General features: G+C 42.4%; 1 protein-coding gene across 1 annotated transcript; it reads left to right on the plus strand.

The window, feature by feature from the left end:
• Nucleotides 1-8,918: 8,918 nt before the first annotated feature.
• On the plus strand, nucleotides 8,919-25,630 carry pigu (phosphatidylinositol glycan anchor biosynthesis, class U). The gene is made up of 12 exons (XM_046319992.1): nucleotides 8,919-9,091; nucleotides 9,853-9,917; nucleotides 10,031-10,090; nucleotides 10,339-10,401; nucleotides 11,146-11,255; nucleotides 11,522-11,622; nucleotides 11,727-11,824; nucleotides 13,726-13,880; nucleotides 14,107-14,250; nucleotides 17,445-17,569; nucleotides 21,523-21,665; nucleotides 24,339-25,630. The coding sequence occupies exons 1-12, from the start codon at nucleotides 8,962-8,964 to the stop codon at nucleotides 24,450-24,452; spliced, it is 1,308 nt and encodes a 435-aa protein (XP_046175948.1). The 5' UTR covers nucleotides 8,919-8,961; the 3' UTR covers nucleotides 24,453-25,630.
• The last annotated feature ends 1,236 nt before the right edge of the window (nucleotides 25,631-26,866 follow it).

The following is a 26,866-nucleotide window of genomic DNA, read 5'->3' on the forward strand; positions in this document are numbered from 1 at the left end:
TGCCGGTCTCAGAACAAATAGCCTGGATTGTTACTCCCATCTCGCCCTCTTCCACGCGTCATTCTCCTCCTGGGTGGCTCGCTTGTGGACGTGCTGGCAGGATATGACAGCACCTTTGGTTATGAGTCAAGAATTCAGCATAGCAAGTTTGTATGAAGGTCTGGTTATTCACAGGCAAATAGTGATATGCTCTAAACCGCTCTGGTGACAAACAAACTTTGCTACCCTGTTTTCAATTATCCACATGGCTGGGAGAACCTTCTCAGATTAATGCAGATGAAGGGAGTTAGATATGCATAGGAAGTGTAGTGTACTGTTTTCTTTCTGTATATATGAATTACAAATCAGCCTTTACTTAAATCATGTTTCTTGTCTATTGCATACTTACAATGTGTAATCATTGATGTCCGAGGAGCAGGAGTGGTAAACACTGTTAAAGTATATAATTGTAATACATACATGCAGACACAGCATCATTCAAAGAATGGAGTTTGATACACCTGGTATTGGATATGAATGGAAAAAAAACCTGCTAAATGGGGATTTTCTTAAATCAACTTTATGACAAAAAATATCTGCACAATCGTTTGTCTCTACATTAACATATTCCTCTCACTTGTACATGTTCTTCTTGACTCGTAAGTAATTATAATGTCATAACATTTGCTTTTGTCAGCCATCGTTGCTGAAGAATGTCACCAGGGATGGGTGGCTCGAGTCAAAATCGTCATTGGAACCACTCAATGTGATTGGTCATATAAAAATCTTGGGACCTAAATGCATAATGAGTGCGCTAACTCCCCCTTGCGGTGGTCTGGAGCAATGAAGCAGTGACGCTGGGAACCTCTGAGTCGCTCAATGTAAGCTCACAACTTTTAAAGGCTGTATATAGGGCAGTAGCCTCTAAGGTGCAGGCTTGAGTAACCGGGTGGTAGCTGGCTAGTGATGGCTATTTAACAATATGATGGCCTTGAGATAGAATATGTTTTTCAGTCTCTCGGTCCCAGCTTTGATGCACCTGTACTGACCTCGCCTTCTGGATGGTAAGGGGGTGAACAGGCAGTGGCTCGGGTGGTTGATGTCCTTGATTATATTTTTGGCCTTCCTGTGACATCGGGTGCTGTGGTTGTCCAGGCGGGCAGGCAGAGTGCCCCAAGTGAAGCGTTGAGCAGAACACACCACCCACTGGAGAGCCCTGCGGTTGCGGGCAGTGCAGTTGCCATACCAGGCGGTGATACAGCCTGACAGGAAGCTCTCAATTGTGCATCTTTAAACGTTTGTGGCGGTCTTAATGGCCAAGACAAATTTCTTCAGCCTCCTGAGGTTGAAGAGATGCTTCTTCACGACACTGTCTGTGTGGGTAGACCATTTCAGATTGTCGGTGATGAGTACGCCGAAGAACTTTTCACCTTCTCCACTGCGGTCCTGTCGATATGGATAGGGGAGTGCTCTCTCTGTAGTCTCCTGAAGTCCACGATCAGCTCCTTCTTTTTGTTAACGTTGAGGGAGAGGTTATTTTCCTGGCACTTTTCCAGGTCCCTCACCTCCTCCCTGTCTCATCATCGTTGGTAATCGGGCCTACATTCAAGGGTTTTACTTTATTTTTTACTATTTTCTACATTGTAGAATAATAGTGAAGACATCAAAACTATGAAATAACACATGGAATCATGTAGAAATAAAAAGTCTTAAACAAATCAAAATATATTTTAGATTTTAGATTCTTCAAAAAGCCACCCTTTGCCTTGATGACAGCTTTGCACACTCTTGGTACTCTCTCAATCAGCTTCATGAGGTAGTCAACTGGAATGCATTTCAATTAACGGGTGTGCCTTGTTAAAAGTTCATTTGTAGAATTTCTTTCCTTCTTAATGCATTTGAGCCAATCAGTTGTGTTGTGAAAAGGTAGGGGTGGTATACAGAAGATAGCCTTTTTTGGTAAAAGTCCATATTATGGCAAGAACAGCTCAAACAAGCAAAGAGAAACGACAGTCCATCATTACTTCAGGACATGAAGGTCAGTCAATACGGAAAACTTCAAGAACTTTAAAAGTTTCTTCAAATGCAGTCGCAAAACCCATCAAGCGCTATGATGTAACTGGATCTCATGAGGCCCTCATTGGAGTTACCAGCCTCTGAAATTGAGCTTGTCTGTCAGTTGTTTTCACTCAGATTGTTCTGACAGGAAATGGCTCTCAATGAAAAGTTAGCCAATTAAAAGCTACAGTACCCAAATTCGCCACTAGATGACAACATATATTACTTTGTACAGAAGTACAGCTACCAGAATTGTAGACGTAGAAGCATGGTGGCTTGGAAAAACTCCTTAGAAAGGCAGGAACCTAGGAAGAAACCAAGAGGAACCAGGCTCTGAGGGGTGGCCAGTTCTCTTCTGGCTCTCCCGGATGGCGATTATAAGAGTACATGGTCATTTAAGGCCAGATTGTTCTTCAAATGTTCATAGATTACCAGCAGGGTCAAATAATAATCACAGTGGTTGTAGAGAGTGCAACCGGTCAGTACCTCAGGAGTAAATGTCAGTTGGCTTTTCATAGACGAGCAGCCTACATTTCATCATGCATGTAATAATAATTCCAAAACAATAAATTAATCAACTATTTTTGTGTTGAATATCAGTTGGAAAAACAAACTGCTTACCCTAGTGTGAAATAAAACGCCATTCCATACATGACCTTCATGCACTCTTGCCTTGCCAAATACAGATTAATAGCAGATTAGTTCAGAAGCAAACTGCTTCTAAGAGTGCTACAATTATGGTCTGTCATACCAGTATGACAGTGACACATTCGTACATTCAATTCTTAGTGACAAAAATGTGAAATGAAACAAAATGGTACAAACAGAGAATGTATATGAGGCTCAGGTTCAAAACCTCTTAAACGAGGGAACGTCAACAACAGTATGCAACAATATGCTAAATGTACAAACTTTTGAGGATAAAGAACTTGCGTCTGATTTTCATCTTTATGTAGCTATGAGTTTGTGTGAGGACGTGTCAGTGGTGCAGCTCAAATCTGACACCCAAGCTATTGGGAATGAATACTACCACTTAGAGATAAAAAGTGGTGATAGAGGTATATTAGATCAGGAAATCGTATGCTCTATGAAAACTGAATCAGATAAGCTGTATGAAATAAGTAAGGATACACTGAAATGTGTTTTGGCAGATGAGGCTAATTTGAAGGTACAGGCATAACACTCCAAGTAATGTTGTGTTTATATTGACTCGTGGTGAATGGGAGAGGGTACATTCATGAGAAAAGTGGTAGGTAGTTCAAAAGGTTCTCATGGGTAAGCCTATTTGCAGAAAATATTGAAAAGTCCAATCCTTACTGTGTAGTACATTTTCCAAATCATACATTTTCAGTCGCTCAGAAAAGGATAGGAAGAAAAACACCAGAAAGGGAGCAACTTGCATTGTCGTTACATAAAACTGCCGCGTATAAGGTGCACAGGGAATTAATAGCCAATGCCGACCGCCAATGTTTGGCTGCTCAGAACAGAGTGGCGTTAAAGTAGATGGATCAGTGTTGAGAAATATAAAATCTGAACAACACACAACTAACTTTTGGGATTCTGATATTCAAGTCACTGCAATTACTGAAAGAAAAACCTAAGAATTGAACATCGGCACAAAGAATAGTTTTTGCTGTAAGCTGTTTTTGACCACAGTAAAAGGCCAGCAACACACTATATTATTCAATGCCCCATGAAATGACACCATATCTAGATTTTACAGACCCTACTGAGTACTCCCCACTTCTACATTGGCACAAAGAATAGTTTTTTTCTATATACTCTACTCTAAGCACGTGATTTGCATTGTGGCCAATGTCATGGGCGGCGTAAAAGTCCAGCAAAACTCAGCATTATTTGAAGCCCCATGAAATGACACCGTATACAGTGGCGTGAAAAAAATATTTTCCCCCTTTCTGATTTTCTCTATTTTTGCATATTTCTGATACTGAATGTTACCTTCAACCAAAACACACCAAATACATACTTATTCACAGCACTGTATATATTCTACAGGCCATACTGAGTATTACGTGGGGGGGACGGGACAGGGACGGGACAGGGACGGGGGGGGGGGGACTTTTACTGCGGCACCTAGAATAGTTTTTGCATTATAAGCCAATATGTATTCCATATACAGTTATTCACATTGTGTCCAATGGAATGGGTGGAGTAAAAGGCCAGCAACACTCTGTATTATCCAGTGCCCCATGAAATGAAACTATATACACTGTGTGTACAAAATGTTAAGAACACTTGCTCTTTCCATGACTGACCAGGTGAAAGCTATGATCCCTTGCTTACGTGACTTGTTAAATATGCTTCTATTAGTGGGACATGGATTGTGTATGTTTTTACCTTTATAACTAGGCAAGTCAGTTAAGAACAAATTCTTATTTTCAATGATGGCCTAGGAACAGTGGGTTAACTGCCTGTTCAGGGGCAGAACGACAGATTTGTACCTTGTCAGCTCGGGGGTTTGAACCTGCAACCTTCCAGATACTAGTCCAACGCTCTAACCACTAGGCTACCCTGCCACCATTCAGAGGGGGAATGGGAAAGGGTGAATGGGAAAGACAAAATATTGTCCACCGCCCAAAGGACATCAAGCCAACTTTTAATTTATTTTTAATTTCACCTTTATTTAACCAGGTAGGCAAGTTGAGAACAAGTTCTCGTTTACAATTGTGACCTGGCCAAGATAAAGAAAAGCAGTTTGACACATACAACACAGAGTTACACATGGAGTAAAACAAACATACAGTCAATAATACAGTAGAAACAAGTCTATATACGATGTGAGCAAATGAGGTGAGATAAGCGAGGTAAAGGCAAAAAAAATGCCATGGTCGCAAAGTAAATACAATATAGCAAGTAACACTCTAGAATGGTAGATTTGCAGTGGAAGAATTTGCAAAGTAGAAATAAAAATAATGGATTGCAAAGGAGCAAAATAAATAAATAAAATAAAATAAATACAGTAGGGAAAGAGGTAGTTGTTTGGTGCTAAATTATAGGTGGGCTATGTACAGGTGAAGTAATCTGTGAGCTGCACTGACAGCTGGTGCTTAAAGCTAGAGAGGGAGATAAGTGTTTCCAGTTTCAGAGATTTTTGTAGTTCGTTCCAGTCATTGGCAGCAGAGAACTGGAAGGGGAGGCGACCAAAGAAAGAATTGGTTTTGGGTGTGACCAGAGAGATATACCTGCTGGAGCGCGTGCCATAGGTGGGTGATGCTATGGTGACCAGCGAGCTCAGATAAGGGGGGACTTTACCTAGCAGGGTCTTGTAGATGACATGGAGCCAGTGGGTTTGGCGACGAGTATGAAGCGAGGGCCAGCCACCGAGAGCGTACAGGTCGCAATGGTAGGTAGTATATGGGGCTTTGGTGACAAAACAGATGGCACTGTGATAGACTGCATCCAATTTGTTGAGTAGGGTATTGGAGGCTATTTTGTAAATGACATCGACGAAGTCGAAGATTGGTAGGATGGTCAGTTTTACAAGGGTGTGTTTGGCAGCATGAGTGAAGGATGCTTTGTTGCGAAATAGGAAGCCAATTCTAAATTTAACTTTGGATTGGAGATGTTTGATGTGGGTCTGGAAGGAGAGTTTACAGTCTAACCAGACACCTAGGTATTTGTAGTTGTCCACGTATTCTAAGTCAGAGCCGTCCAGAGTAGTGATGTTGGACAGGCGGGCAAGTGCAGGCAGCGATCGGTTGAAGAGCATGCATTTAGTTTTACTTATATTTAAGAGCAATTGAAGGCCACAGAAGGAGAGTTGTATAGCTTTGAAGCTTGCCTGGAGGGTTGTTAACACAGTGTCCAAAGAAGGGCCAGAAGTATATAGAATGGTGTCGTCTGCGTAGAGGTGGATCAGAGACTCACCAGCAGCAAGAGCAACATCATTGATGTATACATAGAAGAGAGTCGGTCCAAGAATTGAACCCTGTGGCACCACCATAGAGACTGCCAGAGGTCCGGACAGCAGACCCTCAGATTTGACACACTGAACTCTATCAGAGAAGTAGTTGGTGAACCGGGCGAGGCAATCATTTGAGAAACCAAGGCTGTCGAGTCTGCCGATGAGGATGTGGTGATTGACAGAGTCGAAAGCCTTGGTCAGATCAATGAATATGGCTGCACAGTAATGTTTCTTATCGATGGCGGTTAAGATATAATTTAGGACCTTGAGCGTGGCTGAGGTGCACCCATGACCAGATCTGAAACCAGATTGCATAGCAGAAAAGGTATGGTGAGATTCAAAATAGTCGGTAATCTGTTTGTTGACTTGGCTTTCGAAGACCTTAGAAAGGCAGGGTAGGATAGATATAGGTCTGTAACAGTTTGGGTCAAGAGTGCCCCCCCCCCCTTTGAAGAGGGGGATGACCGCAGCTGCTTTCCAATCTTTGGGAATCTCAGATGACATGAAAGAGAGGTTGAACAGGCTAGTAATAGGGGTGGCAACAATTCATTTTAGAAAGAAAGGGTCCAGATTGTCTAGCCCGGCTGATTTATATGGGGTCCAGATTTTGCAGCTCTTTCAGTACATCAGCTTACTGGATTTGGGAGAAGGAGAAATGGGGAAGGCTTGGGCAAGTTGCTGTGGGGGGTGCAGTGCTGTTGACCGGGTTAGGAGTAGCCAGGTTGGAAAGCATGGCCAGCTGTAGAAAAATGCTTATTGAAATTCGCCAATTATAGTGGATTTATCAGTGGTGACAGTGGTGACAGTGTTGACAGTGCAGTGGGCAGCTGGGAGGAGGTGTACTATTCTCCATGGACTTTACAGTGTCCCAGAACTTTTTTGAGTTAGTGTTGCAAGAAGCAAATTTCTGCTTGAAAAAGCTAGCCTTGGCTTTTCTAACTGCCTGTGTATAATGGTTTCTAGCTTCCCTGAAAAGCTGCATATCAAGGGGGCTGTTCGATGCTAATGCTGATGCTAAAGGCCTGCTCGCTGAAGTGTTTCAGGGAGCGTTTGACAGTGATGAGTGGAGGTTGTTTTGACCGCTGACCCATTATGGATGCAGGCAATGAGGCAGTGATCGCTGAGATCTTGGTTGAAGACAGCAGAGGTGTATTTAGAGGGCAAGTTGGTTAGGATGATATCTATGAGGGTGCCGTGTTTACGGCTTTGGGGAGGTACCTGGTAGGTTCATTGATAATTTGTGTGAGATTGAGGGCATCAAGCTTAGATTGTAGGATGGCTGGGTTGTTAAGCATGTTCCAGTTTAGGTCGCCTAGCAGCATGAGCTCCGAAGATAGATGGGGGGCAATCAGTTCACATATGGTGTCCAGAGCACAGCTGGGGGCAGAGGGTGATCTATAGCAGGCGGCAACGGTGAGAGATTTGTTTTTAGAGAGGTGGATTTTTAAAAGTAGAAGTTCAAATTGTTTGGGGACAGACCTGGATAGTAGGACAGAACTCTGCAGGCTATCTTTGCAGTAGATTGCAACACCACCCCCTTTGGCAGTTCTATCTTGTCTGAAAATGTTGTAGTTTGGGATGAAAATGTCAGAATTTTTGGTGATCTTCCTAAACCAGGATTCAGACACAGCTAGAACATCCGGGTTGGCAGAGTGTGCTAAAGCAGTGAATAAAACAAACTTAGGGAGGAGGCTTCTAATGTTAACATGCATGAAACCAAGGCTATTACGGTTACAGAAGTCATCAAAAGAGAGCGCCTGGGGAATAGGAGTGGAGCTAGGCACTGCAGGGCCTGGATTCACCTTTACATCACCAGAGGAAAAGAGGAGGAGTAGGATAAGGGTACGACTAAAAGCAATGAGAATTGGTCGTCTAGAACTACTGGAACAGAGAGTAAAAGGAGGTTTCTGGGGGCGATAAAATAGCTTCAAGGTATAATGTATAGACAAAGGTATGGTAGGATGTGAATACAGTGGAGGTAAACCTAGGTATTGAGTGATGATGAGAGAGATATTGTCTCTAGAAACATAATTGAAACCAGGAGATGTCATCGCATGTGTGGGTGGTGGAACTAATAGGTTGGATAAGGTATAGTGAGCAGGACTAGAGGCTCTACAGTGAAATAAGCCAATAAACACTAACCAGAACAGCAATGGACAAGGAATATTGACATTAAGGAGAGGCATGCTTAGTCGAGTGATCAAAAGGGTCCAGTGAGTAGTGAGGTTGGTTGGGGTCACCAACCTGTTCAACGCCTTTGACGCCTTGTAGAGTCCATGCCCAGACGAATTGAAGCTGGTCTGAGGGCAAAAGGGTATGGAACGCTGTTTGGGTCTTTGCGTGTTAAAAAGATACACGTTAAATAACAATGCGTAAACTATATGCAAATGTTGGCCAATCACAAATAAGGGGCATGTGAAACCAGCTATATGAAAAACATCTAATTCATCATCACCAACAAACAACTAAGTCATGTCGGAGGCTTGAAAACAAGAGAGACCGCTTTTTAAGTTTTGCCAGCCAAGTGCAACCACCTTTACCACCACCCCAGGAGGTAGGATTAATTATGGTAGGTTAGGTAATACCTGGCAAAAATCAACATTAAGTGTGCAACTCAATGTTAGGAAGGTCTCCCTGATGTTTGGTATACTCAGTTTACATTCTATAGACTTTACTGAGGATTCCCTACAATACTTTTACTGCAGCACCTAGAATAGTTTTTGCTTTATAAACCAGCATTGGGGCATTTCTTTGACCTTGGAAAATGTTTTAAAACCCAAATGTAATGCAAATGTCACTTAAATATGAACAAATATGAATCATTGTTCATGTTTCGACAATTATGTTTCATATATCATGAATAAATACAGGTTTATTGATATTTTTTCCACTGTTACGTGGGGGACTTTTATTGAGAAAATGTTCGAAATTCTGTGACCCCGGACTTACTTTGTTAGTGTTGCTGACGAGCCGCTGATGGCTTCTTCCTCCCAACAAAGATGGCAGCTCCTTTAACCCTGCTTTTAATTGTAGCTGTAACAATAAGAGCAGTGTTATTTAGATCAAGTTTAGCTGAGCTTATACCAGAAAGAGTTGAGGTAGTGTCTCCACTAAATGCCTGGAAAAGAGGTAGGCGTTTTATTGATTATCTTTGTAGGGAATTGCTGCTGTTCTGTCTTGCGCTTGCTTGTCAGTATGATGACCCCGCTCGGCTAGCTTGCTATGCAAACCTAGATAGGTGGTTGGACTGCACCACTAAAAGTGTAATTGAGAGTTCTAGTATTGCTAGTTTTAGTGATTCCACAAAGGAATATAGTAAAATACATGGGAAGCCAGAGAATAATCAAAGCTAGTTAGCTGCCAAATCATGGTATTTGCAGTTACAGGCATTTCGCTACACCCGCAATAACGCCTGCTGAACACGTTTATGTGACCAACACTTGATTTGATGCCTTCTGGAATGGCAATCAATGGAAGGCTAACTAAAAAGCCAAGAAGCAAGGATGGGTAGCTACTGCAACAGTGATTCATGCATGTTTGCAGTATTTTCTAATACATGCTGCAATGTAATTTGCTGTTGTTCCCTTTATCTATTGTCTTTAACCTCAATATCCTGTAAAGAAACGGAATGACAGGGCGGTATATTAATTATTAATCAGACAGTACATTAGCTTGTGCAAGTCTAGCTGACTAGCTAGTGCAAGTCAAGCCTTATGATAGCTTTGGCTTTAATTTTGATATTGCACTCAAAATGTAAAATGTTCAGGACCAGTTTTTGGACTTAAAAGAACTAGCCCCAGCTATCATGGTTGAGAACAATGTGGACACAACAGCCTATACATTATTTTGTTTCCATAGGTTGATGATATTTTATGGTTTGTTATTTGTAGTTGTGGAAGGCCTGGCTCTCCTGGACCTGGGAGTATCTCCATATGCAGGGGATGTGTTCCATGAGGTCAGTCCCCTCTCGATTCCATTAAACGAGTAACATTCTATCACAATGTGTTGCTTCATAAATTAATACATTCACAAAGTGGTATAATCATGATGTCATCTTATCTCTTTCAGACGCCCCTCATTATATACTTCTTTCACTTTGTTATTGATTATGCAGAGATTGTGTTTATGGTGAGTGCAACCTTTAATAAATATACTTATTCAGTAATAACACTGTCTATTATGTCACTATACAATTTGATACCTGTATCAAATTGAGGGTCCAGTGTAATTTGATTGCTAGTTTTGCTCATAGACAATTAGCTGGAACATACATGGATGCTACCGAGAAACCATCATTTGAGTTTGATTCCCAAAGGTCAAATCCATCCATACATCCATCAATTGTGTTATCTTCCCTCTCTCAACCTGCCCCATAGATGGCAGATGCACTCACTGCAGTGGCACTATACCTAGCAGTGAAGGACTACAACAAGACTGTGGTAAGTGACAAATAATGCCAAAATAAATATAATGCCGATCATGATGATGTACAGTGTCATGGGATATTATGCATGTCTGCATGACCTAAAAATGTGCTTCAAGGTGCCTTGGGATTGGGTGTTAGACATTTCACTTGCATTATGGGTACAGGAACAACAAGCCTTGGTTTGTGACCTAATAAATACTGCTTACTAAAAATATTTACTGTGCCTATTTGCTACATAGGCCTACTATTTTAGAACATAGGCTAAATGTTTGCTAAGCCGCCCCCGTATCTGGTTGTCAGCTGTTGTGACAAACACAGGGGTCTGATAAGTCGAGTCACTTCCTCAAGTGTGCAGTGAATTCAAACAACAGGAAAAACTGAAAGGAGTATCACGTCCTGGCTATATTTTGTCTTCTACTACAAAACATGTTTTCACTTATCAAACAAACTTACTAAAGTTGGATGTGGCAGGAGTATTCCTTCACAGTCATTGTCTAATGTTAACAGGGTGGGTGATGTGGCGTCTTTTTTATGTTTCAAGATATCCTGGGATTGGGTAAATTGTGACTGACTGATCTACATATAATAGTGAGTAGTTATTTATGATGCAAAGAGATTTGTAGATCAGTCAGTCGGCAGTCGACTGCAATATTGAAGAATCCCAGAGACTTTTGACTTTGCTGTTTCATTATGGGTTCAGGAACAACACAGACTTGGTGTAGTGACACGGCTAGTGGGGTGTGTGTTTCTGCTCCAGTTCAGGAAACAGAAGTACGCCCTGGAGGCTGAGCGCTATCCTCTGGACTGCCTGGAGCTCATCCGCACCCCCAAAGAGATGTACTACATCCCTCTGAAAGTGGCCATGTTGTAAGTACCAGAGAAGGCACAGATCTAGGATCAGCATACTTTCCCCAGTCCTAACCTTAACCATTAGAGGAGAAAACATAAAACTGACTAGACCAAAATCCAGGGTTAACTTCATCCTACTCCACCTGGCTCAACATAGTCAGCTTAAAAAACAGCTCTGTCGACATTCAATTACACCTTGAAACCTATGAGTGTCTGCCAGTTTTGGTAAACAAAGTGTTTACAACTTAATGGTGACCTTTAGTTTTCGCTCTCTCACCCTGCAGTTACTTGTTGAACCCTTTCACTATCCTCTCCTGTGTGGCAAAGTCAACCTGCGGGCTTAACAATGCAGTCATCGCACTCTTCATTCTCTGTACAGTAAAAGGTATGTGAACAGCAACAAATGACAAAATAAAAACTATTTTGGTGTGACCCAAACCATGTATTTGCTTGTCATGTCAATAACTAAATTATTCTCTGATATTGAAGGAAGTTCCTTGATGAGTGCGATATTCTTGGCCTTGGCGACATACCAGTCAATCTACCCCCTCACACTATTTGCCCCGGCACTGCTATACCTACTACAGGTACGTTCGTATCACTCAGCTGAAAGACTAAAGTTTGCCTCACTTTTCACAAGGTTTCCATCCAATTTGTGACAGGGATCAGTGGTCCCCAGGAGAATGTTACCTGCCCGACTGCAAAGTTTGGTGGAGGAGGAATAATGGTCTGGGGCTGTTTTTCTTGGTTCGAGCTAGGCCTCTTGGTTCCAGTGAAGGGAAATCTTAATGCTACAGCATACAATGACTTTCTGGATGATTCTGTGCTTCCAATTTTGTGGCAACAGTTTTGTGGAAGGCCCTTTCCTGTTTCAGCATGACAATTTTTTAAGTGTGTTTTTATTTTTTAGATTTGACCTTTTATTTAACTAGGCAAGTCAGTTAAGAACAAATGATTATTTACAGTTACGTTCTGTAAATAGGAACAGTGGGTTAACTGCCTTGTTCATTTGCAGAACGACAGATTTTTAACTTGTCAGCTTGGGGATTCAATCTAGCAACCTTTCGGTTACTGGCCCAACGCTCTAACCACTAGGCTACCTGCCACCCCAAATGCCCCCATGCACAAAGAAAGGTCCATACATAAATGGTTTGTTGAGATTGGTGTGGAATAACTTGAGCCCTGACCTCATCAAACACCTTTGGGATGAATTGGAACGCCGACTATGAGCCAGGCCTAATCGACCAAAATCAGTGCCGACCTCACTAATGCTCTTGTGGCTGAATGGAAGCAGCTCCCTGCAGCAGTGTTACAACATCTAGTGGAAAGCCTTCCCATAAGAGTGGAGGCTGTTATAGCAGCAAAGGGGGGACCAACTCCGTATTATTGTCCATGATTTTGGAATCCGATGTTCGACGAGCAGGTGTCCACATACTTTTGGTCATGTAGTGTAGCATTGTGTGACTGCAAATTTACCTCGACGTGATGGTTAATCTTTGCCTGACGACTAAACTGAATTCTTCCGTCATTCTATGTTCGCTCATACTTCAGTTTGAGACTGCCACCCTTTAAGTTGTTTGTGGTGACGTCAAAATGAGGGGATTTGTACAAAATAAAGCAATCAGTGATTGTATCATCTCTAACCAATGACACATTTTTAAAACACCGCTTTACTCACGGGTGTTTTTGCTATGGCCCAACCCATCATTTTCTGGGACCGGTCAGACCGGTTAGAACCTGTTCCGCGGGTGTGGCGTACCGTTTGGCTTGCCAGGCAAGGTTATTCTATCAACAATTGTCCAATACATAGTTTCCACCACAGTTTGTAGCATAATTAGTTGTACCGACACAAAAATAACATTCTGTAGACATTTCTGAAATTATACCGAGTCTTCCTATTTCATCACAGCAGTTTTTTTTTAATACACTATGACCTGCGGATTGAAACGTGGTTAGTGATATGTGGTCAGTCACTATAGTCCAAAGTGTCTTCCTCCCCTTGTCGCCTTTCCTTTATATGCATAGACATGAGAACTTTCACCTGCCCAAGTAGGGCAGGCTGATTGGCATCCACAATATGGCTTCTAGCCTATGCTTTCAATTCATTGCACTTGAAGGAGTCACAGAGATGCGGCCAAGTTGGACTATTGAGATGCACCCCTGGTGAACATTCAAAAATCTGTCCTATCCTTGTCCCGTCTACTTCATTGTACTGATCTGTAAGAACTGAACAGGTCACAGGCAGCCTAATAATGAGCTTCCACCTTTCAAGTCTTTTCCACATCAGTGCAAATTAAGGAGAGTAGAACATGAATCTACGATCAGGTCTTCTGTGTCCATGTTACCTTATTCATTCTGATCTAGATAAAAGGAAAAACTGATCCTAAATCAGCCCTCCTACTCTGAGATGTTAGATACATTCTGCCTGTGATTCTTTTAAGCATTTGCAACATTAATTCTCTCCCTAATGTTTCTATCTTTCCCACAGAGGTTGTACATCCCAGTGAACTGGCAAAGATCCAGCTTCTGGCTCTTCACAACGCAGTACACCTTCATGTACCTGGGCAGCCTATGTGTCATGGTCTGTCTGTCCTTCTTCCTGCTCAGCTCCTGGGACTTCCTGTCTTCCGTCTACGGATTCATGTGAGTGACACCAGGGTTGGGGTAATTTCAATTCAAGAATTGACCGAATTGAAATGGGATTGACCCCAACCCTGATGGACACGTTTACTAAGGGAGTGTTTTTCAGCTTGTTGTTGTAGACCTTAGCATACAATTACTGTTCATTTGTGCATTGAGGATTCACTAATCAGTCTATATCTGTTATGAATAGGTGTCCTTTATGTGTTCCTTTATGTGTTCCCCCCAGCCTCTCCGTTCCAGACCTCACCCCCAACATAGGCCTCTTCTGGTACTTCTTTGCCGAGATGTTTGAGCACTTCCGCCTCTTCTTCATCTGCGTCTTTCAGATCAACGTGTTCTTCTACACCATTCCACTCTCCATCAAGCTAAAGTGAGTCCCTCTTCTCTTTAACTCACACTATAGTGAGAATAAGGGAGTTGTTTTCGTGATTAAAAAGAGCACAGTTCTGTGGCGAGAAAATACAGTAAACCTCATTATAATCTGGCAGTCTGATTTTAATTTAAAAGATTTCTTCAATATATGCGCATTGCTCAGTTCAATAAACTAGTTAAATAATTGCTTCCTTATAATGCACATTGTTGAAGAAAAGTTTTAAATTAGATCACATGGCCCGATTGCAATTAGGTTTATGGTGTTTCTTTGCACGGATGAAAATGTCACCCAAGTGTTTGGTCTCCTTTCTATGAAGTGGATATTATACTACCACTTGTGTGGTAGTTAATAGTCAGGTTAATGAATTAGTAACCACAATGTAGATACCCATTGAGGTACTTAGAATTATTAGACCTGATTGTGGTCATTGCAATTATGTCAACTGTATGTATTTGTTTGTTAACAGTGTATTTGAGCTAACACCGCCCCACAGTCTACAATGGTTACGTAAGGTTACACAGTTAGACCTGTTTTGAGGCCTATTATAAGATTAACACAGTTGGGGTTTGTTTGCAAATCTTTACAGTTGCGTAAGCTTCATGCTGTTTTATGTAATCATGTTTGCCTACGTTGTGATCACCTTGCACCTGGATTGTTGCCGTGTAACAACAGAGGTACAACTTCTACTCATCAAAACAAACATTTCTGACAAATCAGACCTAGAAAACAAATCAGACCTAGAAAATATACTGAACAAAAAAATCAACACAACATGCAACAATTTCGAAGATTTTACTATACAGTTAATATAAGCAAATCACTCAATTGAAATAAATAAATTAGGCCCTAATCTATGGATTTCACATGACTGGAAAACAGATAAGCATCTTTTGGTCACAGAAATGTAAAAAAAGTAGGGGCGTGGATCAGAAAACCAGTTAGTATCTGGTGTGACCACCATTTGCCTCATGCACCGCAATATCTCCTTTGCATAGAGTTGATCAGGCTTTTGATTGTGGCCTGTGGAATGTTGTTCCACTCCTCTTCGGTGACTGCGCCAAGTTGCTGGATATTGGCGGGAACTGGAACACGCTGTCGTACACGTCGATCCAGATCATTGCAAACATGCTCAATGGGTGACATGTCTGAGTATGCAGGCCATGGAAGAACTGGGACATTTTCAGCTTCCAGGAATTGTGTACAGATCCCTGCGACATGGGGCCTTGCATTATCATGCTGAAACATGAGGTGATGGCAGCGGAAGAATGACAAAACAATGGGCTTCAGGGCCTCATCATGGTATCTCTGTGCATTCAAATTGACATCGATAAAATGCTATTGTGTTCGTTGCCAGTAGCTTATGTCTGCCCATACCATAACCCCACTGCCACCTCTGTTCACAACGTTGACATCAGCAAACCGCTCGCCCACACGATGCCGTACACGCTGTCTGCCATCTGCCTGGTACAGTTGAAACCGGGATTCATCCATGGAGAGCACACTTCTCCATTAAAGTTGTTTACGACGCCAAACTGCAATCAGGTCAAGACCCTCGTGAGGACGATGAGCACGTAGATGAGCTTTCCTGAGACAGTTTCTGACAGTTTATGCAGAAATTATTCGGTTGTGCAAATCCAGTTTCATCAGCTGTCCGGATTATTGGTCTCCGACGAGCCCACTGGTGAAGAAACTGGATGTGGAGTTCCTGGGCTGGCGCGGTTAGACGTGGTTTTGCAATGTGAGGCCGGTTGGACTTACTGCCAAATTCTCTTTAATGACGTTGGAGGCGGCTTATGGAAGAAACATTGAATTCTCTGGCAACAGCTCTCGTGGACATTCCTGCAGTCGGCGTACCAATTGCACACTCCCTCAACTTTTTAGTGTGGCCTTTTATTGTCCCCAGCACTAGGTGCACCTGTGTAATGATCATGCTGTTTAATCAGCTTCTTGATATGTCACACTTGTCAGGTGGATGGATTATCTTGGTAAAGGAGAAATGCTCATTTAATATGGATGTAAACAAATTTGTGCCCAACATTTTAGAGAAATAAGATTTTTATGCATATGGGACATTGCTGTAATCTTTTTTTTTTCAGCTCATGAAACATGGGACCAACACTTCACATGTTGTGCTTTATATATTTCTTTCAGTATACATTAATTTCCATTTCAGTGGATGTAATTTCCATTGATGTTCCTGGGTATTATTATGTATATTATTATTGTTGAATATGGACTTGAGCCCATTTTAACATTTACATTTACATTTAAGTCATTTAGCAGACGCTCTTATCCAGAGCGACTTACACCTGTTTATAATTGTATAATTAGCCTAGTGTTAGGTGTTAGATGGAATGCTCTGTTTATTGTATTTGGGTAGAAGGAAAGTACAAAGGGAGCCTGTCTCTGAGGGCAAGAATGATTCCATTAGGGTTGAATAGGAGCCATATGTCTGGAGTTAGAGCTGGTAGATCGTAAATTACCATTTTATATCTTTACTGATTTATACCATTATATACTCCTAATAGAAATGAACTTTTATATATTATTAGGGATAGGAAGTAGTGTTAGGTTCAAGCTCTTTGTGTATATTAATTATCTAGTGGACAGCGGTAGACTGCAAGAATGTGAACTCTCCTAACTCGAGGCCTTTCCTGTCTGATAAGAAGCCTTGAGAGGCGTTGAGGAGTATGAAGGTTCCGGACTCAAGCTTGGATGATAGCACCACCTGCCCAGCAACAGAGATCGATTGTTCATCCTTGACACAAAAGGGGGGTCTAGTTGGGATGGGGGGCCAAGTGTGACGTTATAAACACAGTTGCTTGAGACTTTGTATGGTTTTCTTGCAGCTGCATAACTCAGTGTGGTGAATAGGTCTAGTCTGAGCTTTCTTTGGTATTCGTCTGGATCATTGAACCAGAACTTAGAACCTAACAAACATCATGTATTAACGTATATTAATGCACATACAATTTTATCTAAAGCAACTTACAGTAGTGCATGCATACATTTGGTGTGGGTGGCCCCAGCGTTGTTATAACGGCTATGCTCTACTGTGCCACACAGACCACATCTGTGTGTATATAATGTATCCCATCTAAACGAGTGACATCTATGCATCCTGTAAATTATTTTGTCTTAAAATTGCTGCCGTACAGTAGTAACACTCTGCTGTCCTCTCTCTGTCCCAGGGAGCACCCGATCTTTCTGATCTTCATGCAGATTGCCATCATCTCCATCTTCAAGTCCTACCCCACCGTGGGCGACATCGCCCTCTACATGGCCTTCCTGCCTGCATGGAATCACTTATACAGATGTGAGTGGTTCCTTCCATAGAGATAGATAGAGGACTTATTTTTGTATCTGTGCCATTATAGCGTCTGAGACGGCATGGGCAGCGCCATTGAGGCTGTCTGCATTTTAAAGTAGTCAATTTTCTTCTTCACGATTGGTTGATCCCTCCTGATGACCTGTTTGGACATGATTCCAACAGTCACCAGGAGGGATCAGCCAATGAAGTTGGAAGTCCCACCCAGTTGACTACATTAAAATGGTGGAAGCCCTCAATGGAGCTGCCCATGCTAATATGGCCTTTGGCCGCTATCATTCTCTATGGTTCCTTCCCATGACCCTTGGGTTGTGTTCGATAGGGCACACAATAGCAAACTGTTTTGCAACAGAAGATGAACAAAAGCATTACTTATTGGACAAGTTTAGATAGGACCTCCCCACTTTTCAAAGCGCTTTCTTCCTTTTTGTACCTACTGATCTCAAGGAGAGTTTTGTAAACATGTTTATTAGATCAAATCAAATGTTATTTGTCGTGCCGAATACAACAGGTACACAAATACAACAACCACACAGACCAGAGTGGGCTCTGGAAAGCAGATGATCAGGATGCCCTTAAGTTGGACCTGCTCTCTTTTAGCCTCATGTTTTATTTTTAATTTTACCTTTATTTAACCAGGCAAGTCAGTTAAGAACACATTCTTATTTTCAATGACGGCCTGGGAACAGTGGGTTAACTGCCTGTTCAGGGGCAGAACGACAGATTTGTACCTTGTCAGCTCGGGGGTTTGAACTCTCAACCTTCCGGTTACTAGTCCAACGCTCTAACCACTAGGTTACGCTGCCGCCCATGTGCTATTTTTATGATAGTTTTATTTGTATATATTTGTTTAACCTTTTAAACAAAAGGCGCTTGGCCTGATTTCAGAGGCTTTATTGTACTTTTTATTTTAAAGTAGTCACATTTTTGGGGGTGAAGATTCCCATGCTTAAAGGTTGAAGGAACATTTGCGTTTTTCTCATTCGTAGTACGTACTGAAGGAAATGGCTATTTCTTGGATTTACAAATTTCACCATATCTGTTTCAAAGATTAAGCCATGCAAGTTTAAGTACACATGGCCGGTACAGTGAAACTGCGAATGTCTCATTTAAATCAGTTATGTTTACAGTGAAATGCTTACTTCCATGCCCTAACCAATGATGCAGTTTTACTCGAGGTAATTGAGGTAATATGTACATGTAGGTGGAGTTATTAAAGTGACTGGGCGGGGGGGGGCAATGCAAATAGTCTGGGTAGCCATTTGATCAGCTGTTCAGGAGTCTTATGGCTTGGGGTTAGAAACTGTTTAGAAGCCTCTTGGGCATAGACTTGGCGCTCCGTTACCGTTTGCCGTGCGGTAGCAGAGAGTATAGTCTATGGTTGGAGTCTTTGATTTGAGTCTTGATTTTTTTAGGGCCTTCCTCTGACACCACCTGGTATAGAGGTCCTGGATGGCAGGAAGCTTGGCTCCAGTAATGTACTGGGCCGTACGCACTACCCTCGGTAAAGCCCCGCCTTATCTCAGCTCACTGGTCAACATAGCAACACCCACCTGTAGCTCGCGCTCCAGCAGGTATTTCACTGGTCATCCCCAAAGCCAATACCTCTTTTGGCCGCCTTTCCTTCCAGTTCTCTGCTGCCAATGACTGGAACAAATTGCAAAAATCACTGAAGCTGGAGACTTCTATCTTCATCACTAACTTTAAGCATCAGCTGTCAGAGCTTACTGATCACTGTAACTACACAGCCTATCTGTAAATAGCCCATCCAACTACCTCAGCCCCATGTTATTTTTTGTTGTTGCTCTTTTGCACCCCAGTATCTCTATTTGCACATCTATCACTCCAGTGTTAATGCTAAATTGTAATTATTTCGCCACTATGGCCTATTTATTCCCTTACCTCCCTAATCTTACTACATTTGCACACACTACATAGATTTTTCTATTGTGTTACTGACTGTACATTTATTTATCCCATGTGTAACTCTGTTTTTGTAGCACTGTAAATGAGAACATTGTAAATGAGAACTTGTTCTCAACTGGCCTACCTGGTTAAATAAAGGTGAAATAAAAATAAAAAACATGTTGGTTTTACAGACTCAGACAGGGAGAGGTTGAAAATGTCAGTGAAGACGGTTGCCAGTTGGTCAGCGCATGCTCGGTGTACACGTCCTGGTAATCCGTCTGGCCCTGTGGTCTTGTGAATGTTGACCTGTTTAAAGGTCTTACTCACGTCGGCTGCGGAGAGCGTGATCACACAGTCGTCCGGAACAGCTGATACTCTCATGCATGTTTCAGTGTTACTTGCCTCGAAGTGAGCATAGAAATAATTTAGGTCATCTGGTAGGCTTGTGTCACTGGGCAGCTCTCGGCTGTGCTTCCCTTTGTATTCTGTAATGGTTTGCAAGCCCTGCCACATCCGACGATCGTCGGTGCCGGTGTAGTACGATTCGATCTTAGATCTCTATTGATGCTTTGCCTGTTTGATGGTTCGTCAGAGGGCTAAAAGTGGCTAGTGATACATGTATTACATAAAGATGCAGTAGATGATATAGAGTACAGTATATACGTATACATATGAGATGGATAATGTAGGGTATGTAAACATTATATTAGGTAGCATTGTTTAAAGTGGCTAGTGATATATTTTACATAATTTACCATCAATTCCCATTATTAAAGTGGCTGGAGTTGAATCAGTGTGTTGGCAGCAGCCACTCAATGTTAGTGGTGGCTGTTTAACAGTCTTGATGGCCTTGAGATGGAAGCTGTTTTTCAGTCTCTCGGTCCCAGCTTTGATGCACCTGTACTGACCTCGCCTTCTGGATGATAGCGGGGTGAACAGGCAGTGGCTCGGGTGGTTGTTGTCCTTGATGATCTTTATGGCCTTCCTGTAACATCGGGTGGTGTAGGTATCCTGGAGGGCAGGTAGTTTGCCCCCCGGTGATGCGTTGTGCAGACCTCACTACCCTCTGGAGAGCCTTACGGTTGTGGGTGGAGCAGTTGCCGTACCAGGCGGTGATACAGCCCGCCAGGATGCTCTCGATTGTGCATCTGTAGAAGTTTGTGAATGCTTTTGGTGACAAGCCAAATTTTTTCAGCCTCCTGAGGTTGAAGAGGCGCTGCTGCGCCTTCTTCACGATGCTGTCTGTATGGGTGGACCAATTCAGTTTGTCTGTGATGTGTATGCCGAGGAACTTAAAACTTGCTACCCTCTCCACTACTGTTCCATCGATGTGGATAGGGGGGTGTTCCCTCTGCTGTTTCCTGAAGTCCACAATCATCTCCTTAGTTTTGATGACGTTGAGTGTGAGGTTATTTTCCTGACACCACACTCCGAGGGCCCTCACCTCCTCCCTGTCGGCCGTCTGGTCGTGGGACCATGTTGTGTTTGTCTTCTTGTTCAGTACACTGAGTGTACAAAACATTAAGAACACCTGCACTTCCCATGAGACTGACCAGGTGAAAGCTATGGTCCCTTATTGATGTCACTTGTTAAATCCACTTCAATCAGTGAAGATGAAGGGGAGGAGACGGGTTAAAGAAGGGGTTTTAAGCCTTGAGACATGGATTGTGTATGTGTGCCATTCAGAGGGTGACTGGGCAAGACAAAATATTTAAGTGCCTTTTGAACGGGGTATGGTAGTAGATGTCAGGCGCACCAGTTTGTCAAGAACTGCAAAGCTCCTGGGTTTTTCACACTACAGTTTCCCGTGTGTCTCGAATGGTTCACAACCCAAAGGAAATCCAGCCAAATTCACACAACTGTGGAAAGCATTGCTTTCGACACCTTGTAGTCTATGCCCCGACGAATTGAGGCTGTTCTGACTGCAAGGGGGTTGGGGGGGTGCAACGCAATATTAGGAAGGTGTTCTTAATGTTTTGTACACTGTATATTGTCCATTTATTTGATGTCTTTGTTTTCCTTGTGTCTTCCAGTCTTGAGAAATATATTTCTGGTGTCGGTTGTGTTGTTGGCTTGCTCCGCCTTGTTCCCCGTCCTCTGGCACCTCTGGATCTACGCTGGCAGCGCCAACTCCAACTTCTACTACGCCATCACACTGCTCTTCAATGTGGCACAGGTGAGTGGGCTGGCATAGGCAGCAAAGGGTAAGTTAGCATGGGGACAGGCAACTTCAGGGATCATCAACTAGATTCAGCCACAGGCCATTTTTCTTTCTTGAACTGATGGTCGGAGGGCCGAAACATAATTACAAATAATTTGTAGACTGCAAATTGACCGCACAAAGCCAAAACAGATATGTTTGACAAAAACATAATAATTTCAAACCTTGCTTACATTTGTATACAATCACGTGTCGCTCTCTTATATGTGGGAATAGTTGGAAACAGATTTCTCAAATGTAAATATTTCCTGGTGTTTATAAAGTCTTATGTCCAACAATAAAACTATGTTTTTTGCTCATCTTTGGGGGCCAAATAAAACCACCCTTGGGCCAAATTTGGCGCACGGGCCATCAGTTGGGGACCCTGTCCTTGGGTATGGCCAAGTCTTTTGCCTTGGGATTGAAATGCTAGTAGTATCATATTTAACATTGTTGGTCTTGAGCTAGGGTATGTTAACTGCCACAGCCTGCTATACCCAAATGGCACCCCTGGGGCATCTCACCAAGATCAGTGATACAGTGAGTCTGGCTACGGACCAGAATTTGTCAAGTTTGTATGTAAAAGAGGCTTATGATGTCACCTATAATGAATAGTGGAGGCAGTAAAACAGGTAGACTTATTGGGGGACCTTCCCAAGCTCACAGATAGACATTCTAAATAAACGGCAGCCTTTTTGCATTTGACAACCGCAGATATCTTTTCCTTCAGTGTCAGCTAACACTCTCAAATCCCTTGTCTGGAGTTGAAATCATGGTAATACAGAGCGAAGACTTAGTTACAGAGGGGACCGGAATGCAGGACTGTTTGTCCTCTACCATGTCCTTCACTAATTCATCTGCTCTGGAATATTCTGTAGAAACCAAGGTTTTTGGTTACCTGTCAGAGTATGACTATGATATCACTGTCTAACACTGTTTAATGGAGAGGCAGGTAAACTGGGTGCAAGACGCTTTGGGATAAAATAGCTCATTTTAGTCCATTGAGACTTTTCTTCCTGGTCTTCTCAGCTAAGGACATAAGCAGGATCCGCAAAGACTGAACAAACACTCTATTTTCATGTCCGGAGCAGAAAAGGACGATACTGGTGTTTTGGGGGGGTCATTCATAATTTGACGGTGTTGGTTCGAACAAAACAAGGCACTTCTTAGGTTCACACACAACTCTGGCCATTTGGACTATTATGGAAGGATTCCCAGATGAAGCCTGTTCAGAGACTTTCCAGTCTGATCAATTATACACTTGAGCAGACTATTTATAAAAACTGATCTGTTAACATATGTTGTTTTCGTAGTTGTGAATGGTATTTAGATGACCGGTGTGAGATTGGGGTAAACCTGCCTGTCAGTTTTGAGAGAAACAATCTGAGATCAACCTGGTCAGTTTTGCTAGCTGACCACTTTGGCTGAATTATATTTCAAATTTCTCTGATAGTGTGCAGGTTGACTTTGCCTGAGATTACATCATTTCAAAGGAGGAGGCCTAACCATTCCACACATGGTTTGGAGATGCTCCCAGACTTTTTATGTTGCAATGTTTAAAATGTACAGGTTATATAAGATGTAAGAGCCACCAATTGTGCAAGTTCTCCCACTTAAAAATATGAGAGGCCTGTAATTTTCATCATAGGTACACTTCAACTATGACAGACAAAATGTCAGACGTGTCCCTCTGCTTAAGCCAGTACATGTCCAGGCCCGTCTGAAGTTTGCTAGAGAGCATTTGGATGATCCAGAAGAAGATTGGGAGAATATCATATGGTCAGATGAAACCAAAATATAACTTTTTGGTAAAAACTCAACTCGTTGTGTTTGGAGGACAAAGAATGCTGAGTTGCATCCAAAGAACACCATACCTACTGTGAAGCATGGGGTCGGAAACATCATGCTTTGGAGCTGTTTTTCTGCAAAGGGACCAGGACGACTGATCCGTGTAAAGGAAAGAATGAATGGGGCCATGTTCGTGAGTGAAAACCTCCTTCCATCAGCAAGGGCACTGAAGATGAAACGTGGCTGGGTCTTTCAGCATGACAATGATCCCAAACACACTGCCCGGGCAATGAAGGAGTGGCTTCGTAAGAAGCATTTCGAGGTCCTGGAGTGGCCTAGCCAGTCTCCAGATCTCAACCCCATAGAAAATCTTTGGAGGGAGTTGAAAGTCTGTGTTGCCCAGTAACAGCCCCAAAACATCACTGCTCTAGAGGAGATCTGCATGGAGGAATGGGCCAAAATACCAGCAACAGTGTGTGAAAACCTTGTGAAGACTTACAGAAAATGTTTGACCTCTGTCATTGCCAAAGGGTATATAACAAAGTATTGAGAGAAACTTTTGTTATTGACCAAATACTTATTTTCCACCATAATTTGCAAATAAATTCATTAAAAATCCTACAATGTGATTTTCTGGATTTTTTTTTCTCATTTTGTCTGTCATAGTTGAAGTGTACCTATGATGAAAATTACAGGCCTCTCATCTTTTTAAGTGGGAGAACTTGCACAATTGGTGGCTGACTAAATACTTTTTTGCCCCACTGTAGCTTGTAGCTGTGAAATCAGTTTGATGGGAGTACAGTACCTATAACTGTTGAAATTCAACTAATCACAGATGGATATTACTTTGTTTCTTCTCAGATCTTGCTGGTGTCGGACTACTTCTACGCGTACCTGCGGCGAGAGCACCACCTGACCCATGGCTTGTACCTGAAGAGGAAAGACGGCAGCGAGGCCACTCTGGTTCTCAAGTAGACGTCATACTCTCACACGCACGCAGGCAGGGATTGGACATGGGTGACAGACCCATACCTGACTGTCAGTGACTCTGAACATTACCCCACCCTTTGAGTTCTTATTTCTGAGGTCTTACGTTTAAGCAAACATCTACCCACCCACCCAACCAACCAACCACCTGCCACCCCCATAGACCAAAGCCATAGTGTATCTGAAGTTACTTCTGGTACAGAAATTAAGGATGGAGCAGACATGGAGTTGACGAGGGTGGGATGGAAGATGGATCCCTTTTGCTCTTTCCATGCTCTGTCGCTCCAGTGAGTAGATGACAAATCTTGTTGTGGCGGGTAGGTGATGATGTTGCTTGTCCTTTTCTTTTGCTTCATTTGGTCATAGTTTTTTTCCTGGATTTCCTTTCTTATGCTTTTAGGAATTGCTGTCACTCATTGAAAACAAGCACATGACTTGAGCAGATGTGAGCCTTTGGGTACATGGAGTACACAGGAACCAGACAGTTCTGCATTTAGGCTGTTTACCAGCAGAGGGCGTCGCTTGAACATGAAAACCACAGGGGCTTGTCAGTCAATCTAGTGTTTACTGGAACAGCCACCACATCTGGGTCGTGTTCATTAGGGCGCGCAACTGAAAATGTGTAAAAAATATAATGCATTTCTTATTGTCCAAGTAGTTCACCTGTTCCAGTATGTTGTATTCTGTTTAGTGCCTAATGAACAAAACCCTTTATTTTGTGTTTTACTAATACACTTAACACTTTGTCCTACAATAACTGTGTACCACATGTTGGTAAGTTGGCACTCTTCTCTCAATGGATATCTGATGGGCCTAACTACTGCATTGTCACTATTTGCAATACTATAGGAAAAAAGATATTGGGATAAGACACCTGTTTACTGGAGTGTCTTATCTGAGAAAAATGTAGTCAGATAACCCTCTACCCAGTGAAAATTAGATATGATCTAGATTCCTCACAATCTGAACTCTCGTGATGCACTCTGCTTGTTGAATGTGATCCAGCATGAATGTTCATGTATGCCATTTTTATGTGTACATATACAGTATTTATTTGAAAGCACTAATTTTGTTCAACATTTTTCTTCTATAATTTTCTAATTGTTTTGATATGTTTCTGTATTTGTTTTTTCTTCATGATATTAAAGACCAGGGTGATTTTAAAACATATCATGTTCCATTTGTTGAATGAGTGGCTATGAATGATGACTAGATTACAGGCTTTTGAGGGTTTTTTTTTGGAAGCATACAGGTAGACATGTGCAGCACACTGGAAACCTGTTCTGGAGTAGCCTACTGGATCACCCATTTTAATCCATAGCAGTAAATTGATCAGCTGAAGTCATCAAGAGCTGACCTTCTGGCCAATCATTAGCCCCTGCAGACCCTCTGTCTATGGCTGAATCCAAATCACCCCCTTCCCTTGGCTCTCCATTTGCACTTTCATACTCACCTGCACAACTCATTTGCACAAGTGTCCCAAAGCTGAGGGAGTGAATTCTCAAGGGTGTAGCCACTTCGACCAAGGCTGCAGGCTTCAGAGCGAAGGGATATCCCAAATTTGCACAATTTCTTACAAATTCATGGAGATGCTTGCCTGATTATATTCTACATGCATTTGTTTGTCTGATTTTGTGACTTGACACATAACAGATGAAATACCTCCCAAATAAAACAACTGTTACTCAAGTTTAAATTGTAAAACGGCATGGGGAATTTGTTCATTTGAATTTCATTGTTTTATTTAAAAGTGGAACATGAATTGCATCACTCAAGTCAGGAGTGTGTTCCGAAGTTGATCCCCTCCGCCACTCTTCGGAAATAAACCTCGGTTTCATCAGCAACACGTGACGACTGTGCAGTTGGAAACTATTCAGACCCCTTGACTTTTTCAACATTTTGCTACATTACAGCCTTATTCTAAAATTGATTCAATTGTTGTTCCCCCCCTCATCAATCTACACATAATACCCCATAATGACAAAGCAAAAACAGCTTTATTTTGCAAATGTATTCAAAATAAACATGAAATATCACATTTACATAAGTATTCAGACCCTTTGCTATGAGACTCAAAACCCAGACAACGCTGGGCCAATTGTGTGCCACCCTATGGGACTCCCAATTACGGCCAGTTGTGATACAACCTAGATTCGAACCAAGGTGTCTGTAATGACACCTCTAGCACTGAGATGCAGTGCCTTAGACTGCTGCGCCACTCAGGAGCCCAAACATGGCAACCGTCTTGGACCTGCTGGAGCAACAGTCCCGGTCCACTACATGAACTGGGGGGCTGGTATCCCAGCGAGTCGGTACCGCTTCAGAAGGCCGGCCACCGTGGCTAGCAGGCCCTCGCCCTCACCAGCAGTGAGGACACAGTTGAGGACATGCCTGTGTTACGC

Source organism: Oncorhynchus gorbuscha, linkage group LG21 (assembly GCF_021184085.1).
Source record: "Oncorhynchus gorbuscha isolate QuinsamMale2020 ecotype Even-year linkage group LG21, OgorEven_v1.0, whole genome shotgun sequence".
Lineage (NCBI taxonomy): Eukaryota > Metazoa > Chordata > Actinopteri > Salmoniformes > Salmonidae > Oncorhynchus > Oncorhynchus gorbuscha.

Coding starts and splice junctions, on each gene's coding strand:
- pigu (XM_046319992.1), top strand. CDS start 8,962: ATGGCAGCTCCTTTAACCCTGCTTTTAATTGTAGCTGTAACAATAAGA. Junction 10,091..10,338: donor ATGCAGAGATTGTGTTTATG/GTGAGTGCAACC, acceptor CCTGCCCCATAG/ATGGCAGATGCACTCACTGC. Junction 21,666..24,338: donor TGCTCTTCAATGTGGCACAG/GTGAGTGGGCTG, acceptor GTTTCTTCTCAG/ATCTTGCTGGTGTCGGACTA.